At 48.3% G+C, this 20,023-nt stretch overlaps 1 protein-coding gene across 2 annotated transcripts in view; it reads right to left on the bottom strand.

Moving 5' to 3' along the window:
* The window catches only part of TUB (TUB bipartite transcription factor), an 88,211-nt gene extending 70,827 nt beyond the window's left edge, over window positions 1–17,384 (bottom strand). Inside the window, exon 1 of one of the 2 annotated variants that reach the window (XM_043580563.1) lies at window positions 17,225–17,384. In XM_043580563.1, coding sequence (XP_043436498.1) covers window positions 17,225–17,280 — 56 coding nt within the window. In that variant the 5' untranslated portion in view covers window positions 17,281–17,384. The remainder of the gene's footprint in view (window positions 1–17,224) is intronic. The other variant, XM_043580565.1, reaches the window with a different exon arrangement.
* Between the last annotated feature and the right edge of the window lie 2,639 nt (window positions 17,385–20,023).

Raw genomic sequence — 20,023 nt, 5'->3', positions numbered from 1 at the left:
GGCAGAGTCCAGACCTCAGACCTCACTCACACTGTCCGTCTGTCCTTGGGCTGGGTGGAGGTCCCTTGCTGACATCATCCCTGGCTATCAGAAGCAGTTGCTCGGGGAGGGGCTGGCTCTCTTCCCCAAAACAGATGCAGCCCTCCAAACCTCCATCAGGACCCTAGGACGACCACACAGCTGCTCCCTGTTACACCAGGAGGCTCCTGAAGGGCATGAGCTGGGGCCAGGCGAGAGGACAGGACCACCATAGGTTCTAGAGTCCTTCCCAGCCCCTGTCTCTGTTCTTGACGTGCGTGTGCCTGCTCCCAGTGCCAGACAAGGCCAGGTATACCTGGACATTCTCCCCAGAAACAAGCAGCATCCTACAGCCCTAGCCTGTGTCCCTCGGCACCTCCTCCTCTCTAGAGGCCCCCTAGAATGCTGGCACCAGCAGAACCAGGCCAGAGGGGAAAGGCTACTCCTGTGTCTGAACCAGCTCCCCTCCCAGGGTCTACATGTGCCTGGGTACCTCCCCCCCACACACCCCCAGCTTCCCAGCAGATAGGACAGCTGGATACTAAAAAAGCACTCACTAGATGAACTGCAGCAGGGAGCAGTGATGGCAACACTCTGCCCTGCTCACATCACTCACCACCAAACACCCTCTCTGCTGTGACAAAGAGAATAAGACAATCCCTGCCTCCAGGGAGCCCTGTGGGGGAGGAGGATAAGTAGGCAGATAATGACAGATCGTTAGGACTGCAGGTTATTATCCCTAATGATCCCTTCTGACTCTTAGGTAAAAATGACCCAAAGTACAGAGTCTGGAGGTATCGATGAGCTGCCTCAGTGGACAGACAGAGCTGGTCAGGCCTGGTGCGATTCAGAATGTGGAGGACCACAGCCTTTCAGGCTGTAATTAGACTGGGCAAGTGTCAGAACACTCAGCCCTCCTCAGCTGGAGCTGGTACCTCGAGGGTGCCACCTAGTGATGGCGCAGCAGAAATGCAGCTGTCTTCAGGCCCTGGGGTTTGTTTCCCTCTGCTCCTCTCCTTCCCCTCAACTCAGCTGTGCAGGAACTCAGGAAAAGGATTCAGTTTTGTTCACAAAGGCTTGAGGCTTGGCTTAAAGAGGGTACAATGGGTCCCAGGGTCTGGAAGCTATAGGACAGCAGGCAGGGGAGGGGCCCTGCATCCGGAGCTCCCTGGCTCCCTCCAGAGCATCCTGGTGCCCTATAATTATCTGTTCACACAGCACTGTCTCCCCACCGTTCCACTGGGACCTCAGCTGTCACCTGCTCCTGGCCCACAGGGAGAGGTGACAGGAAGCCCCTACCAAGAACTGGTCTGCTCAGCCTCTCAGGTGCCAGACTTAGTGGTCCCAGGAAAACTGTGCTCACCATCAGCTAACCCACCTTGCTCCTGTGACCTAGGAAGGGGCTCACTTTCAGTCTGGGGTCAGGCAAGGATGCCGCAGGGGCTCCACCCTCAGCTCTCAGATATCCTATTGGATTTGGGAATACCTGCTGCCCCCAGTTATTTTCCTTTCTTGCCAGAGAAAGTGATAGTGACAAGATGTGAGGTAGCAGTCCCCAAAGTCCGTGTTCCCAGGTGTGGAGAGCACTCAGCCTGGGCCAGCCCTCGGTGTGGGGCATGCAGAGGGAGGCAGGCAGGAACCAGCTCAGGGAGAGGGTGAAAAGAAGCAAGGACTGGAGAATATCTGAGGGGTGGAAGGGTGGGCAAACATTTTCTTAAAGGGCCAGACGGTATATATTCTAGCCTTGCAAACTGAGCTGTACTCCACTCTGAGTTGTAGTGCGAAAACAGCCAAAGACAGTATGTAAACAAATAGGCAGGCCTGTGTTCCGTTAAACTATGTACAGAAACAGGCTGCTAATCTAATTCAACCTCACCGCCCACCAGAATGGCTGCCCAGGCCCAACCACCCAAGGCCACAGCCCAGTGACTGCCCACTGGTGCCAGATGCTCAAGGACCACCAGCCCACTTGACCACCGCTGCCTCGCAGGGCCAGGCTGGGTGTGGTGTCACAAGGGGTAAGGTGTGGGGGCTGGAGTAGAAGAGGTCAAGGTGGTGAGAAGCATGGCCAGCCGGGACCCCCAGACCTCAGTCCTGCCCTCTCCCTTTCCCAGCATGCACTCAGGGCTCCCGACACTCACCTGCAGCGGGAGGCTCTGCCCAGTCGCCGCTACTCCCCTTCCTTCCCCTAGGGGATCTCTGTCCGTCTAGCTGATGCCCCTCCAGCCCGTTCCTGAGCAGGAAACCCCCAAATCCGGGAGGGGGGATGGGACTTAACTGCCCCAAGGACAGGTCACTAGACAGATGACACCCTGGAGAGGGCGACGTGGCCCGAGGGGGGAGGAGGTGTAACCCGGCCCTGGGATCCAGGGGCCTAGGAGAGGCCAGGCTGGAACCGACGCCCCTGTCCGGAGAGGCCGGGCCAGCAGGTCCCAACCCCGTCCCGGAACAGTCTACCCCAGCTGGCGCCGGCCTCCCCACCCCAGCTGTAGTCCCCCCACAGGTGGCGCCGTCACGAGAAGATCGCCAGTCGCAGGCCGGGGCTGGTCCCTGGGCTCTCCAGTTACACTAAAAGTGAGACCGAGGAAGATGGTATCGAGGCCCTGCAAAGGCGGCGTGGGCTCATCCAACATTGATGCGGCCCCGGATTGCCTCAGGAGCCCCTCGTGGCAGAGGCGGGGATCCCGCTCCCAGCTCCTCTGGGGCGAGCCAGGAGGGTAGGGCAGGGTCTTCTGCCCGCACAGCTCATCATACAGGGTCACACAGACAGCTGTCAGCTCCGAGATCTAACTGGCCCCTCCTACTCTCCAGAGGTGATTCTGCAGCCCTCCACCCCTGAAGAAACTGCCCAGGCAGGGTGGGGCAGGCTCATGACCCTGACCACGCCTATCTCGCACTGGGAGAAGGGCAGTGTACCTGTCCTCCCCACCCCCACTTCCAAGGTGCAGGGGAAGAAGACAGAGAGAGCAAGCCAGTCTCTCCGTCCCGCCTCTCGCAGTCACTTCTCTCCAGTGCACCTGCTTTCATTCAAATACCTGCCACTCACACACATCCACATAGCCACTCTTGTTGGCACATGTGCGCCTCCCTCAAAGGTGCACAAGCTCAGTGCTGCATACACACCCCGGCACAACACGTTCACACCCCACATACACAATTAGTGGTGCACACGCTCAGCTGCATGAAAAACACACTCGCAGAAGCCCTCTCCCAGAGGACCCCAAACCATCACTGAATCTGCTCTCTGACATTTGGTGATGGGGAGAAGGGAATGCCACCCAGACTCTCCCACCCAGGGCAAACCAGACTGTGGAGGGAGGGGCAGGTGCAAGGACAGTGCCCTCCTGGTGCACTGTGGAATTCCTGGCCCGATTAGTTGTTCTGCAGTGCTGGAGAGGGCACAGAGGCAAAGCCAGGTTGGGATTAAATCTTTGCTGAGGAATGTGACCTTGTAAGAAGATAATACTGGGTCCCTCTTACCCTGATGCAGGCCCTGCCTGATTCCAAAGGTTCTTAGATGCTAGGCCCTCATCTGCCTGGCCTGAACTCTGGGCCCTTCATTCCGATGCTAGGTTCCAATCAGCCGGCACAGCTCTCTAGCATTGTTCACGTGCAGAAATCTGCCTCCTCTGGCAACAGCACAGGCAAGCTATTCCCTAACGCCTGCTAACTTCCCCACAGCCTGGCCTGGCACTCATCAACAGACCCTCCCCACCCACACACTTACACACAACCCTAGGATTTGCTCTGTCAATCTTCAGATTAGAGGAGACCAAAACATATGCCCAAAATATCAGAGTGAGGCTGATTGGGAACACACACCTGACCTAGGAGATCTAACTTCTCCAACTGCAGCACAGCCCACACTGCTCGGGATGGAGAAAAAAGGTGTGCGTCTCTCCCAAGCACATGCTGGGTAAGAATGCCCCAGATGAGAGCCAGGCTCGGCATTTATCTATCAGGGCTCAGGATATTTCAGAACGAAGGAGTCAGATATCAGTGGGTTCCTGTGAGCCCCTGCTTAGCAACTGTCCTCCACACTGTGCCCCTCTCTCCACCTTTGGTCACAGAAATGATGTCGCTGCTCCAGGGTCTTTCTACCTCTGTTTAAAAGCATCCTGTCATCCTACCTGGGAAGCCACACTGCCTGATGACTTCAAACCTCAGTGTGGACAAGTCCCAAAAGACTTGAGAAATCTTTGTCTCACCTCCATGACTTGCTCTTCTCTCTAATCCTTATCACCCTGAGCCCCAACCACGCCGACTGCATGGGAGATAGACCACCCCCCACATTCCACTCTCCCCCAGAACTATTGCTTCACTGACCCTAGACCACCACTCTCATTTGCCCTACCCAGCACAGTCATTTTGGTCCTACACTGCTATTAAATCTGCCAAAAGGATAGTTATATTCCAAAAGTTCTGGAACAAAGCAGGACCTCCAACCACCTGGCTTTGGTGTCCACCCCAGCACTCCCCGCCCCTGCACCCTGGAAGCTGGCACTGCCTTGGCCAGGACCTCCAATCGCAGCCTGCCCTATTCGCATCCCTGCACCTTGGCCTTTCCAATCACAGAACACATAGAAGGCCCTGGGTCACGCACTCACAGAATACCAGAACTATAAGAGTGCTCAGTCAACCAGTCCAGCCTCTTCAACTTCAGAGGAAACAGGCCCAGAGAGGCAAGTGACTTGCCCAGAGCCAGAATGGGAATTAATGGAGTAGCCAGAATGAGATCCTCGATTCCTAACTCCCTGAACAGTGCTTTTCCCAACATCTTTCCCTGCTTCATAAAACTCAGTGTACAGACAGTAAAAGCATCACCACTTTGTCTCAGAAGAAGCTGCTTGTGAACTTACATGCCACAGTGGTCAGTCTGGCTGTGCCCAAGCCTGATCTTCCCTGCTACTGCCCTGCTCTCCCAGCCTCTCTGGTGGTTCTGACCCACCAGCAGTAGGGACTGGAGTTAGTTGGCTCATCCCTATGGTTCCCTCTGTGTAGTCTCTCAACAGCTGTGGCCTGAGTCCAAGTGCTAAGGGAAGGGGCTGTTTCAGTGTCCTGATCTGCTTGTGAATTCTCCACTGGGGCTAAATGCTTGGCCCGCTTGAGGAAGCTAGACCTTGTCACCCACACTTCAGGCACTGGCTAAGGTCCCCACCCCCCAAGTTCTCATCTGACTTCGCTTTTCATCCCTAGCCCGGAGGTCCTGCAACTATGCCCCTCTCACCCAACTGGTCCCAACTGGTCTTCGTCAGCCATGCCTCTTCAGTCCCTGGACCGCTTCCCTAGGTACCTCGGCCTCCTTCCCTTACCTGCCCTTACACTCTCCTCACACAGCTCCACCTTGGGGCAGAGCCTGCCTGGGCCATGGCACCTATCCCTGTATCTAGGAATGGCCTAACTTTCAGATTCAAATGGACAGGAAAATGCCGATATTAGTAGAGGAATCTTGTTCTGTGCTGGCTCGTAATAACAGCAGCCAGCACAGAAATAGCACTCACCATGTGACAGGCACTGTCCCGGGCACTCTACATTTATCAAGCCTTACAAACATCAAGTCATTTACTCCCTACAACGGTAGGTACTATTTCCTCTAATACTATTACTTCCATTTTAGTGATGAGGAAATGGAGACTCATGGCAGTTAAGTAGCTTTCCCAAGGTCACACATACATTGGGCAAGTGATTTGAATACTGTGAAGAAACAACTTTCTGGAACGTTAGGGGACAGAAGCCAGAGCCATTGTTCGGGAACGTCCAGACACTGACTTGCTTCCCCTTCCGCCTCAGCCTCGCCCTGGCCAAAAGTAGGTGGCTCTGCTGACACCAAGCTGCTGGCTCTAAAGAACCAGGAGAGCCTCGACATTTTTTTCTCGTGGCAAGAGAGTCTACCTTTTGAAAACAGAATATATTTTGTTAGGGTCAAGTACTCTCAGAATGATGAAGTAAGTCTTAAGTACAAAGGGCTACTTTTACAATAAGGATTTGGGTACTCTCTCAACTTGGCGGAAACCTGCCTGTGCACAGAATGTCAGCCAGCACTGCACGCCCTGGGTGGGAACCAAGGGGCCAAAAGAAAATCGCAGCAAGATGTGCTGTGGAGACTCCTGGCCGGTATGGTCCCTGGTCACCAATAAGCTCTGGGCCAGTTAAATTAGGAACTTCATTTTACCTAATCCTATAGTGGGTATGTGTGTGGTCTGTTTCTAATCCACAGCCTACCTGAAAGGGTATACAAACATCATCTCATTCAAGTCTCACCATGACCCTTCGCTAGAAGAAAATCATCACCCCCATTTTACAGACAGGGAAATTGAGACTAAAGGACATTAAGTAACTTGCTACTTGACACACTTCTAAACTGTTTAGACTTTGCTTCTTTTATGTCTACAAGTGGCACATAGGATTTTTATAATCAACCAAAACAATAAAGATTTCCCATACTGTGCTACATGTACACAGCTAATAAGAGGTGGGGCTGGGATTTGAACCAGGTCTGACTAATAACAAAGCCTGAGCTCTTTCTACTGCCCCCTCTGTGCCATCTTGGCGACCTAGTCTCTTGGGAGTCACAGCCCTCCCTAGACATGTTTAATACAGGTCATGTCTTGCTTCCTTGCCCGTCTCTCCTATTCAAAACTTATTACAAAGCTGCAATTAATCAAACAGTGAGGTGCTGGTATAAGGATAGATGCACAGACCAATAGAGTAGAATTGCAAGTCCAGAAATAAATCCATACATCTATGGACAATTGAATCTTGACAAGAGTGTTAAGTCCATTCAATAGTCTCTTCAACAAATGGCAATGAGACAGCTGGATACTGGATTTCTACATGCCAAGGAATAGAGTTGGACCCACATCTCACACAAAAATGAATTTAAAATGGATCAAAGACCTCAATATATACCTTAAAATCACTTAGGAGAAAACAGTGGTAAATCGTTGGATTTGGCAATGAATGTGTAAATACTACATCAAAATTATAAACAAAAGAAAAAATAGAGGGAAATCTGGTGGCTCAGTCGGTTAAGTGTCTGACTCCTGATTTCAGCTCAGGTCGTGATCTCAAGGTTTGTGAGTTCAAGCCTTGCATCTGTCAGGCTCTGCGCTAATGGCATGGAGCCTGCTTGAGATTCTCTGTCTCCCTCTCTTTCTGCCCCTCCCCTGCTCTCTCTCTCAAAAGTAAATAAGCATTTAAAAAAAAAAGAAAGAAAAAAATAGATAAATTGGACTTCCTCCAAATTAGAAACTTGTGCTTAAAGGGCATTACCAAGAAAGTGAACCTTTGTTCACTGTTGGTGGGACTGTAAATTGGTACAACAACTATGGAAAATGGTATAGGTTTCTTAAAAAGTAAAAACAGAACTACCATATGATCTAGCAATCTCACTTCAGGGCATACTTCCAAAGCAAATGAAATCTGGACCTCAAAGGGATATTTCCATGTTCACTGCAGCATTATTCACACCAAGATATGGAAACAACTTAAATGTCCATCAACAGAGGAATGGATAAAGAAAATGTAATATATATATATATATATATATATATATATATATATATATATATGGCTGAAATATTATTCAGCCTTAAGAAATAAGGAAATTGCTATGTAGGACAACATGGATGAACCTGGAGGACACTGTGCTAAGTGAAATATGCCAGACACCGAAAGACAAATACTGCATGATATCACTTTATGTGGAATCTTAAACTAGTCAAAGTCATAGGAGTGAAGAGTAGAATGGTGGTTTCTAGGGGCTGGGCAGATGGATAAATGGGAAGATGTTGGTCGGAGGGTACAAAGTTTTGGTTATCTTAGACGGATGAGTTCTGGAGATCAGAGGTACAGCATGGGGACTATAGTTAACAATACTATTTGTATCCTTGAAATTTGCTATGAGGATACATCTTAAGTTTTCTCATCACACACACACACACACACACACACACACACACACACACACATGCGCGCACACACAAAGGAAAGAAAGAAAGAAAATTGTAACTGTGATGTGATAGGTATGCTCATGAACTTGACTGTGGCCATAATTTCACAATGTATATGTGTATCAAAACATCAAGTAGTACTCTTTAAATATATATATTTATAGAGTCTATATTTACATGTACATGTGTGTGTATATGCTTACATATATACAAAATTCCTATGTGTTAATTATACCTCAATGAAGCTGAAAAAAAAGCCACCAAGAAATACCAACCAAAAGAAAGACATGCATTCAAATGTCCAGTGTTAATAATAACCAAAACTGGGAAACATCTCAAGCATGCATCGTAGTGGAACGGGTGAATTGTGGTAAATCCATACAGAACTCTACATAGCAGTGAGAATGAACTAACTGCAACTTGATGCAGAAACACAGATGACTCCACTGTTAAACTCAAGAAGGAAGACACAGGGGCACCTGGGTGGCTCAGTCAGTTTAGTGTCCGACTTTGACTCAGGTCAGGATCTCACAGTCATGGGTTTGAGCCTTGCATCAGGCTCTGTGCTGACAGCTTGGAGCCTGGATCCTGCTTCAGATTCTGTGTCTGCCTCCCTCTCTGCCCCTCCCCAACTGACTCACTCTCTCTCTCTCTCTCTCTCTCTCTCTCTCTCTCTCTCTCTCTCTCACCCTCTCTCTCAAAAATAAATAAACATTAAAAACAATTTTTTTAAAAGAAGGAAGACACAAAAGAATACACCTGGTACTCTTAAATTAAGTTAAAAATCAGCAAAACTAACCTCTCCAATTTGAAGTCAGCCTAACGGAAGTCAGGATGATGGTAACCCTCGAGTTAGAGGGCAGAGATAGGACGGTTTCTGATTATAAGAGTGTATTCACTTTGTGAAAATTCACCAAATTCTTCACTTATGACTTGTGTGCTTTTTCATATGAGGTCATACACTTCAATAAAGAGTTTTTTTTTTTATTTTTATTTTTTATTTTTTTTTAACATTTATTTATTTTTGAGACAGAGAGAGACAGAGTATGAACGGGGGAGGGGCAGAGAGAGAGGGAGACACAGAATCGGAAGCAGGCTCCAGGCTCTGAGCCATCAGCCCAGAGCCTGACGCGGGGCTCAAACTCACGGACCGCGAGATCGTGACCTGGCTGAAGTCGGACACTCAACCGACTGAGCCACCCAGGCGCCCCTAAAGAGTTTATTTAAAAACAAACAAAAAAATGGGGGCAAAGGACTTGAACAGACATCTATCCAAAGAAGATATACAAATGGCCAATAAGCACATGAATAGTCATTAGGGACATATGAATCAAAACCACAGTAAGAAACCATTTCACACATCCTAGAATGGTTTAAAACCAGAAAATAACAGGTGTTGGCGAGGATGTGGAGAAATGGGAAACTCATGTGTTGCTGCTGGGAATATAAAATGGTGCAGTTGCTGTGAAAAACAGTTGGGTGGTTCCTCAAAAAACTAAACGTGGACTTAGTATCTGATCCAGCCATCTCACTCCTACAATCCACGTAAAAGAATTGAAAACAGGGACTGGAACAGATGCTTGTATGCCAGTGTTCACTGTAGCACTTTCACTATGGCCAAAAGGTGAAAACAACCCAAGTGTCCATCAACAGAGTAATGGAGAAAGAAAATGCGGTATGTGCATGTAATATATTATTCAGTCCAAAAAGGAATGACGTATTCATATATGCTACAACATGGATAGACCTTGAAAACATCACGGGAAGTGAAATGGCTAGACACAAAAGGGAAAATATTGTATGATTCCACTTATAGGCATATATCTAGAATAGGCAACTTCATAAAGATGGAAAGGAAATTATAGGTTACCAGGGGCTGGGGAGAGGGGTCAATGAAGAGTTATTTCTTGATAAGTACAAAGTTTTTGTTTGGAGTGATGAAAAAGTTTTGGAAATAGTGGTGATGGTTACACAACATTCTGAATGTACACTTAGCAATTAGTAACATAGCCAATTTTATGTTATATATATTATTACAACGATACAAACTGTATTGCTATACATTGACAATTAATTATTGGAAACTGAATTTAAAGATATACCATTTACAATATCATTGAAAAGTATGCAATACTCTAGGATAGATCTTATGAAAGAGGTGAAAGACTTATATTCAGAAAACTACAAAATATGCTTGAGAGAAATGAAAGATGATCTAAATAAACACAAAGATACATTATGTTTATAGGCTGGAAAGCCCACCATTACCAAGAGTCAACTTTCCCCAGATTGATCTATAGATTCAACACAATCCCAGTCAAAATCCCAGCAGACTTTTGTCTTTTTTGGTTTTTGCAGAACTTGAAAATCTCATTATAAAAGGAATGTGAAATTAACAAGGACCCAGGAGAGACAAACAGCTTTGAAGAAGACCATCCTGGTTTCTCCAGTGCTTGGATGAAACAGCCTCTCCCAGGCATTTCTTTTGTCTTGTTTTGGCTCCACACTCACCCAGAAACCTTTGGATTTTACTTGCCAAGTAGCTTGATTCTGGCTTGGGAATGGGCCCTGTGCAGGGCCGCCAACATTGCAATAACTACAAAGAGATCTTCACAATTCTAGGTTAATAAGTGGGTCTCTGGATTTGAAAAGAAGAAGGAGGAGGAGGAGGAGAACAGCAACAACATCAAAGTTGAGGATCCTAAGCTACCTGATTTCAAGACTCTTTGCAAAGCTATAGTCACCCAGATAGTGTGGTGTTGGCATTGAGAAAGGCAAATAGATCAGTGGAGCAGAATAGAGAGTATAGAAATAAATACAACGACAATTCAGTTTGATAAAGGTGCAAAAAAAGCAAAGTCCTTTCAACAAATGGTGCTGGAACAATTAGATAACTTTTTTTTTTAAATTTTTTTTTCAACGTTTATTTATTTTGGGGACAGAGAGAGACAGAGCATGAACGGGCGAGGGGCAGAGAGAGAGGGAGACACAGAATCGGAAACAGGCTCCAGGCTCTGAGCCATCAGCCCAGAGCCTGACGCGGGGCTCGAACTCACGGAGCGCGAGATCATGACCTGGCTGAAGTCGGACGCTTAACCGACTGTGCCACCCAGGCGCCCCATAGATAACTTTTTTTTTAAGTGAACCTCATTCTACATACAAAAGTTAATTCAACTGAAGCACAGACCTAAAATATTAAGCCTAAATTAGAAAATCCCTAGGAGAAAACCTTTTTCACCTGGAGTTAGGCCATTTCTTAGATGAGACACGAGAAGCACAATCCATAAAAGAATAAACTGTTAAATTAGACTGCACCAAATGTAAAATTCTGCTCTTCAAATACATGAGACTGAAAAGAAAGCCACAGACTTATAGAAAATATTTGCAGGTCACATAGCCAATAAAGGACATGGATCCAGAATAAGCAAAGAATTCTCAAAACTCAATAATAAGGATGCATATAACCCAGTAACAATTGGGGAAAAGACTTTAACAGATACTTCCCCCCCAAAAGATACATAGATGGCAAATAAGCACATGAAATGATGCTCAATATCATTAATCATGGAGGACATGCAAATAGACTCACAATGACACATGATTACATACCTATTAGAATGGCCAAAATTTAAAAGACAGAACATATGAAGTTGTCCCACAGATGTGGAGGAATTGGAACTCTCATACACTGCTCATGGGACTGTAAAGTGGTACAACCACTTTGGAAAAGTGGCAGTTTTTTTAAAAAGTTAAATGCATACTTACCAAGAAAACACATGTGCCTACCATGTGATCCAGCCATCCCACTCATAGATATTTACCCAAAAGAAATAAAAACATATGCCCATACAAAGACTTGTACATAAACAATCACAAAAGTTATATTTGTAATAGCCAAAAACTGGAAACCACCCAAGTGTCTACCAACAGAGGAATGGCTAAACAGACTGTGGTATCTCCATATAATGGAGTACTATCAGCAATAAAAAGAAATGAATGACTGAGTCATGCAACAACATGGAGAAATAGCAAAATAACTATGGATGCATGAAAGAAGCCAGACCCCCCTCCAAAAAAAAACCCAAAAAACAAAAAAAGAATACACACTGAATGATTTCAATTATATAAAATTCTAGGATATGCAAACAAATCAGATCAGTGGTTCCCTGAGGATAGGAGGAGGGTAGGGTTTGACGGAGGAGCAGGAAGGAAGTATTATAAAGGGAAACAAGGATACACTGGCCTCTTTGCTGTTCTGAAATACACTAGGCACACTTCTACCTTAGAACCTTTACACTTGCTGTTCCCTTCTATAGAACATTCTTCCCCATTCACTCCCTTGTTTTTTACCTGTCTTTGCTGAAATATCACCTTATCAGAAAGAGTTTCCCCAACCAGATAATATAATACAACATATTCACCTCCACCCCAACCTCCATGTAGTGAGATTCTCTTCCTTTTGCTCAGCTCTATTTTTTCTTCTTTGCACTTAGCATATTAGGTAAATCACTTAGCACTGACATATTATATACATGTTTTTGTCCGGGTCTATCTCCCCACACTAGACAGTAAGAGTTGTGGGACCAGGGAATTTGTTTTGTTCACGGCTCTGTCTCCAACATCTATAATATTGCCTGGCATTTAGGAGGTGCTCAGAAAATACAAATTGAGTGAATGGACCATGTTCAAAGGCAGGTATCATTATTATCATCTTTCTGTATGCAGAAGTTAAGTTGCTTGTCTAAAGTCACACAACCAATTATTGAGGGAGCTGGGCTTCAAAGTCAGGTCACTGTGACTCCAAAATCCAAGTTCCAAGCAAGTTGTGTACACTGTCTCAGAGTCTGGGGGGCCAGATTCAAAACAAAGAGATCACCATGAAACAATGCAGTTAGAGCCTCTGAGCGTGAGAATACACATCAATCCACTCCTTCTAGAGGATAATCTGGCAACAGTCACCCAAATCTGAAACTAGCAATCCCTCTTCAAGAAGTTCATTCTAATCAAATAACCAGATATGAGGAAAAAATGTTATGTATATAAGGTTGTCTACTGTGGAATTATTTATAACAAGAGATTTTGAGATGACAAAAAAGTCCCCCAAAGGGTGTGACTGAGGTGGCGTGGCAGTGATGTGGAATCAAGAAGTTACAGAAGATTGAGCCCCATGTGAACAGTTCTCAAAGGAGCAGGAGGCAATATCATTTGCTTAGGGCCTGGGGGTGTGGAGTAAGGGTCAAGTAAGAGGGGCCCTGAGTGTGATGCAGAAGAACTGCTGTGGGGGATGGGAGTGATGCTAAGCCAGAGAAGGGAAAGACTGCTGATGGCACAGCTCAAGATGAAGCCCCAGAAAATGGCGACGATCATCACGGTCCTGCAGTTTTTGTGGCAGTGCTCTGATGCCCCAGATAAGAGAGGGGGTGGGGATCCTAACGCTGGCCCACACGGGGCTGGAGTTGTGGCAAGCATATGCAAGGAAACAGAAAGCGATGGTAGTAAGTGGTTCAGATAATCTGCCAGGTGGTCCTGACAGGAAAGGAAGAAGAGAGGCCAGGAAAAGGCTGGCAGGAGAAAAAGCAGACATGAAAGCACTAGATAACTCGATAATGTGGTAGGAAGAATATATGAGGGAGACGCATGAGGCCAGAGATTGGGATAGTAGTGTGTATGATATCAGGGGTGAGGTGATCCCAGGAGCCAACATGTAGGAATGTATTCTGTGAATTGCTGAAGAGAAGTTTCTAGAATGGGAAGGTCCAGAAATTGTGAGTGAAGAGGGCTAGTTGGTAATTTACATAAACCCTGAAATCTTTGGGATAATGACTAGAGCTTGAATGGAGGCAAGATGGTTAACCAAGTGCCAAGCTCTTGAGAACACAGGGACTTGATGAGATGTACTCCAGGCCACTCATCTTTCATCGTCAGTTCATTTTACCTTCATAACAATCAGTGATATACATAAGAATAGACAGAATGGTTACCCTTGGAGAGTTCAAAATCACTGTCAGAGTTTTGAGGAGTTCATTGGCTAGAGGGATGCTGGATAGAGAATACAGAGTTACCAGTGAAGGATCTGGCTTTGAACCCATTGAGTTAGGGGTGTTGGTGGAATATCTACAGAATACCCACATGGAGATGTTTACAAGCCTTTACAGAGGCATGGTTAGGGCTCGACAAAAAGAGTGGAGTTGAAGATATTGATTTCTGTGTTAAAAGCACTGAGGTGATAACTGGGACCAGGGTGTAGCCTGAGAATAGAATGGAACACAGCAGAACGGGAGAGAGGGGAGCTTTGGCATGTGCTCACGTTGGGACAGTGGGGACCAAGAGGAGTGAGCAATTAAAGAAATGCAAGCCTCATATTGTGGTAGATTGCAAAAATGGCCATGAATTCTTTGCAGCTCCTCCCTTCAAGAGTTGAAACTTATTCCTCTATCCTGAACGTGCGCTGACATTTTGACTCACTTTGACCAATACAGTGTGACAGGGTGATGTGCACGTCCTAAACCTAGGCCTCAAGAGACCTCGTACCTTCTGCTTTCTCACTGGGAAACTTCTACCAGCATGTGAACAAACCTGAGCGAGCCTGCTGGAAGACGAGAAAGGATTTCTCTCTTTTTGGGGAGAGAAGCTTCAGATGTGTTAGCTTTCACAGCTGAGGCACCACACACGTGAGTAAGCACGGCCAAGAGAAGCCAAGCCTAGGCCAGACCACAAACACTGCCCAACCGAGCCCAGCCCAGATTCGTGACGCACAGAATCTCGAGTTAACTAGAACAATTATTATTTTAGGCCATTAAACTTAAGAGTAATTTGTTACACAGCAATAGATGACTGATACATACATGACCTGAAAAGCAAAGAGGGGAACAGATTAAAAAGAACACGTTATATAATGCAGAGAAGCCAACTCCTGGGGGGGTGTGAAGGAGAGTTCAAATGTTCAGAGATGTGGTGGGGGCAGAAGTCAAAGAACAGAGTCAGAAAGTGTGAACTGTTAACAGTGGTTTGCTTCTAGGGGTTAGGGGTGGGGACGGGGACAGCACAATCACAGAATTTCACTTTTAAAATGGGGACTACATATATGTGTAGCTTATGTAGTGTTTTTAAAAGTTTACTAAGGATTGTGCAATTTTAAAATAATTCAGTCCTTATGTTTTAAACACTAAGCACTAACTGGAAAATGGAGGTGAGTGATATAGACCAATGGTTCCAGAGTAAAAGCCAAACCAGCTGTATCCGAAACACTGACTCTTGAGTTCCACATCTGGAGATTCTGATTCAGTTAGTTTGGATATGGACCAGGGAAGCTATTTTCTTCCCATGGCTCCGTAGGTGTTGAGATGGTGGGGTGAGAAGAAAAAGGTTCTGAGGGTAGAACCCCAGGAAAGGTCTTTATTTAGGGGTCTAAAAAGGAGAACACTGCTTTTCAAACTAAGCATCTATGGAAGACAGGGTTCTCAGAGACATTTACAATATTTATTAATACAACAGTGATAGATACCACTTATTACTATGTTCCCATCTAATTCTTATATTACTTCCCATTTCACAGAAGAAAAAACTGAAGCCCAGAAAGGGAAAGTGACTTGCTACAAGTGAGCTAGGTGGAATCTGGATTTGAACCCAGGCTGTCTGATTCCAGTGTCTTGCTGTTGTTTGTTTTTACAGGAAAAAAAGTCTAGTTACTATATAGAATTGTCTCAATTTAAAAATTCCCTCCTATACACGTATTAGGTCCTTGGCATATGTTGCCACTTCTTTCTACTAGGATCTAGACTGGGAGCTCCTCTGGGGGAAGGAATTATGTCTTGTTATCTCCTTATCTCCAGGGCCCCACACACAGTTTGCAGTCAATACATGTTTGCAGAATAAGCAAATGCATGTGTGGTTTGGAATCTGAAGGCAAGCTCCGAGGGTTTGTTATTTTAAGTTGAATACTCCAATCATTTTAGAGTTCCTCTCCATAGGAAACACTATTTTTAAAAAGGGCACGTTCGCTGCAGTTGTGAGCTGGACAGCGAGCAGACGGCTAGGACTGTGCAATGCAGGGTTGGTGAGGAAACAGAATCAACCAATTTAGACATGTTCTCCCAAAGAAGGCGATGAAAGCAGAGAGGTGGACCAGTTGCACCCCTCTTGAGGGAGGCGTCACAAACTTGAATAGGTTTACAGGCTGAGAGATCACCAGTTAAGAATGGAAAAAGATGGAATCAATTGGAGGGCGAGTTAAAGGGGTCCTAGGGGGACCCTGTTCTCTGAATCTCCGAAGGTAGGGGTGTCAAAGATTCAGGAAGGCTTTTAGCAGTGAAGGGAAGGAGAGCACAGGAAGCAGGACTTCAGGGAGAAGAGAGCAGCCCAGTTAATGAAGTTTCTCTTCCAGCCCTCCCCAATTAGGACCATGGATCAGAAAATGTAACTCCAGAGATCCTCATGGGGTTGTGAACTTTAACAACAACAACAACAATCTACTATCTACTATCGTCATGGTTTCGTTTTTAAAAGAGAGGGGACATTTCACACACCAAAAATAGGCAGAAAGGACAAAAATCTCAGAATGAGTCTCCGCTTGATGACCGACTCATTCTGTTGTCCTCATTTTTCTCATTTCACCTGGAAGGATGATTCCTCCCGGCAGGACGGGTGCGTGGGGAGCGCGACTCCCGGCTGCCCACGCCCGCAGCCTCTCCCGGTGCCCGCGGGGCGGGCGGGGCGCCTGGCAACACTGCGGGCGCCCCGACAGCCCGCCCCGGGCCGCCCTTCCGCTCCGCCCAGCCCGTGGCGACCCGCAGGTCCCCGGCAGCAAGCTGGGGCGCTCCGGCCGGCCGGCAGTCCTCACCCACCGCCCCGGCGCCCCTCCTCGCCCCACCGCGCGGCGCCGCCCGCCCCGGGGCCCCTCCACGCTCCCTCGTGCGGTTGCGGTTGCGGCGCGGGTGGACACCGCAGGGCAGCCGGGCTGGGATGGGGGCGGGGTGCGAGGTGGGGAGGCAGCTCGTCGGACCCGGTGCCCTCCTCCGCCGGCTCTGCCCCGCAGGTATGAGGACACCCTCGCTCCGCTCCGGCTTCGCATATCCGCCGCTCCCGGCACCGACGAGCCGGACGCTCGAGGGTCCGGGTGCAGCTGGGGGTCTGAGCGCTGGCGGCCGCGCTCCCCGGGAACTCTGCTCCTCCCGCCCGGGTGGGCGCAGGGGAGCGCGCCCACGCAGGGCCACGCGGAGAGCCCGGCGAGCCCATCCTGCAGGCGGCCGCCCTACCTGTCGTAGCTCCAGCGGCTGTAGGACAGGGTCCGGTGGCTGCTGACTCCCTCCATCGCCACCTCCGGGCTCGGCTCCGGCTCCGCCGCGGCAGCAGCGGCTGCGTTGGGCTCGCCTTTCGCTCGCTGCGGGCCCGGCCGGGGCGCGGGCGGAGGACTGTACCATTCGCCCCCCCTCCGGGGGGGGTGACCCCCCCCCCTCCGGCTCTGCCAATGGCTGGGACGCGCGGGCTGCGGGGACCCGGGCCCGCGGGGCCCCCTCCCCCGCGCTCCAGTCCCGCGGGGGCGCGGCTGCTGCAGCCCGCACCACTTATTTATTTATTTCCGATGTGTGCTCCGTGTCGCCATGGCAACCGCTCCATCTTTTCCGGCGTCACTGGGGCACCGCTGCTTTCAAACCTTCCCGGGACTAGGATTGCTAAGAGGCTGTCTCCTCTCCTGCTCACCGTACTCAGGCCCCTTCTGCAGAGCCGCCCCCTCCTTCCTGGCGTGGAGTGTCATCCATTGACTCCTCTCAACCTTCCGCTTCGATTGACCCCCTTCTCAGGAATGGAAATCCCATCCCCCGAATTTTGAGGACTCCCGCCATCTCCCAGCCCCTTTCCCCCTACTAAGTCTTTTAATTACCGGAGTCCCCCTCGCTTAAAAGTGGTGACACTCAGCCCCCTCCTTACCCGAAGGAAAACCCACTTCTTCCTCCCTCTTCCCCCACTGGATTCCCTTGGCCCCGCTATTCAACATACAGTCGCCCCCTTGGGTTCCGAGGACCGGGCTCTGTAAACACACCCATTTCTAGGCCATGTCTGTTTATTTTCCTTGTGCTTTCCCTTCATCACTACTAAAAATTCTTTGGAAAAAAATCCAGCCTTGTTGGCTCAACTAGCGGAGAGTGTCTTCTTCATCTACACCTGGCAGAAAAAGGCCCAGGGAGGGCTATGGGGAGAGGGGCGCAGACGTGGAGAGGAAAGACTGCCCCCCCCCTTCTCTTCCCTTCCCCCACCCTGGCTGCCGGCTGCGGGGATTTACAGGTATAATCTTCTTGCAGAGGTCACGGAAGCCTAAGAAGGACCTTTCAGTGCAGCTGTTGTGACAGCAATAACGTGCTGAGACCCGGGTCAGGGTGGAGGCGCCAGCGGTGGGGAGGAGGAGCGCAGGGCAGTAGCCTTTGAGCTACACTAATCCAAGGATCAGGGGCAACTCTGTGAAACCAGACCTTCTGTGAACCCTGTGGGTTCCTGGCTTGCAAGGGACAGCACACCTGTTGCATCCAGCCCACAAATGTGGTTGTGTTTGTTTTCATTGACTAAGTTGACAACAATTAACGGAGAGATTTAATAGATTGAACCTTTTGTCCTCTCTTGAAAACTAAGAAAATCTGGCAAGCCTTGGGCCGGCCTTCTGCATGGCGGGCATACAGCCGAGAAGTGGCTGCTCTCCTTACAGGGAGCATGTGTTCTCCTATGGGCCTCAGGCCCCAGCCAGCCAGTTTCTTCCACTTACATAACTGGTCCCTGTAGCTTTGGAGTTTGCCACCCTGGGCAACAGTCCTCTCTGTAACCAATGGTTTCCCTGAAGCCCTCAGAGTTGTGCAAATGCATCATTAAGCAGTATTTACCAAGGATCAGCAAGATGCTGTAAATAGCAAGCAGACACTGTCACTCCCCTGTGGGGTTTATAGACTGACATGCATGGACTGACTCCCAAAGAGAACCACTGTTTCGGAACCACATCTTGATGGTGAGTCTCTTGGCCATGGGAGTGGTGGATTGGGACTCCAGAATCAACTCGTTACAAGTGCGGGAAGCCTTATTTCATTGTTTGGGTAAAGTTGAGGGGAGAACACTCCTATCTGGAGAATGTGTGGTGTTGTGGGACCTCCCACAGACACTGCAGAACCAGAAGCCACAGCTCCTGCCCCATATGTTATCAGACAAGCATCCAAGGATGTTCTTTCCCCAAAACACTGATGGAAGAGTTGTAGAACCTAAGAAGGATATTCCCTCAACGAGAGGAGTCCTGCTCCAGCAGCATCACCCCACTCCAACACATGCTCACAGAGACCCACTGGGGCTGATGTTGGGCACTGGCTGCCAGGCCCTTCCTTGCAGCCTGCCTTGGAGGTCACTGGGGCCAGTGGTAATAAACACCTATTCTACATCACCAGGGAACCAAGTAGTTGGTGCAAGACAAGAGTTCTATAGCTGTAAGAGTCAGTAGCAGGTGTACTGGATTCCCAGACCCTCATCTCCAAATCCTGACATCCTTAGGTACAAATAAGAAGCCCAAAGTCAGGTTTCCTAGGCCTGGGCTGAGAGCTGTGGAGAAGCTGCATCCCAGACATGAGCCCTGAGCTAGGCAGATGGAAGAGCCTACCAAAGCCCCAGAGAATGGACCTTTGACCCTTATCAATTCCAGAAGTCATGTGTCAGCATTCTGTTGGGGGGAGATAGTGGCAGATTTAAAGTACAGTCGCCGAATCTTTGACATTCCTCCTATTGAGCGGGAAGGGTTATGTTACCTTACCATGAATCTCTATGCTATGTGATTTCTGAGGTTAATAGATGGCCTTTTAGTTTACCAGAAAGGCCACCATGTAAGAAGTCCCATGACCATGTAGCCACTATGCTGTGAGGAAGCCCAACCTATAAGAGAAGGTCATATGTAGATGATTCAGTTGATAGTCCCAGCTGAGCCCAGTCTTTAGGTCACCCAAGCACCAGACATGTAAGCAAAAAAGCCTTCAGCAGATTATAGCCCCTAGTCCTTCGAGTCATTTCCAGCTGCTTGAGTGTTCCCAGCT

Source organism: Prionailurus bengalensis, chromosome D1 (genome assembly GCF_016509475.1).
Source record: "Prionailurus bengalensis isolate Pbe53 chromosome D1, Fcat_Pben_1.1_paternal_pri, whole genome shotgun sequence".
In the NCBI taxonomy this organism is placed as follows: Eukaryota; Metazoa; Chordata; class Mammalia; order Carnivora; family Felidae; genus Prionailurus; species Prionailurus bengalensis.
The sequence above is the reverse complement of the archived record's forward strand: the minus strand, read 5'-3'. Positions and strand labels throughout refer to the sequence as shown.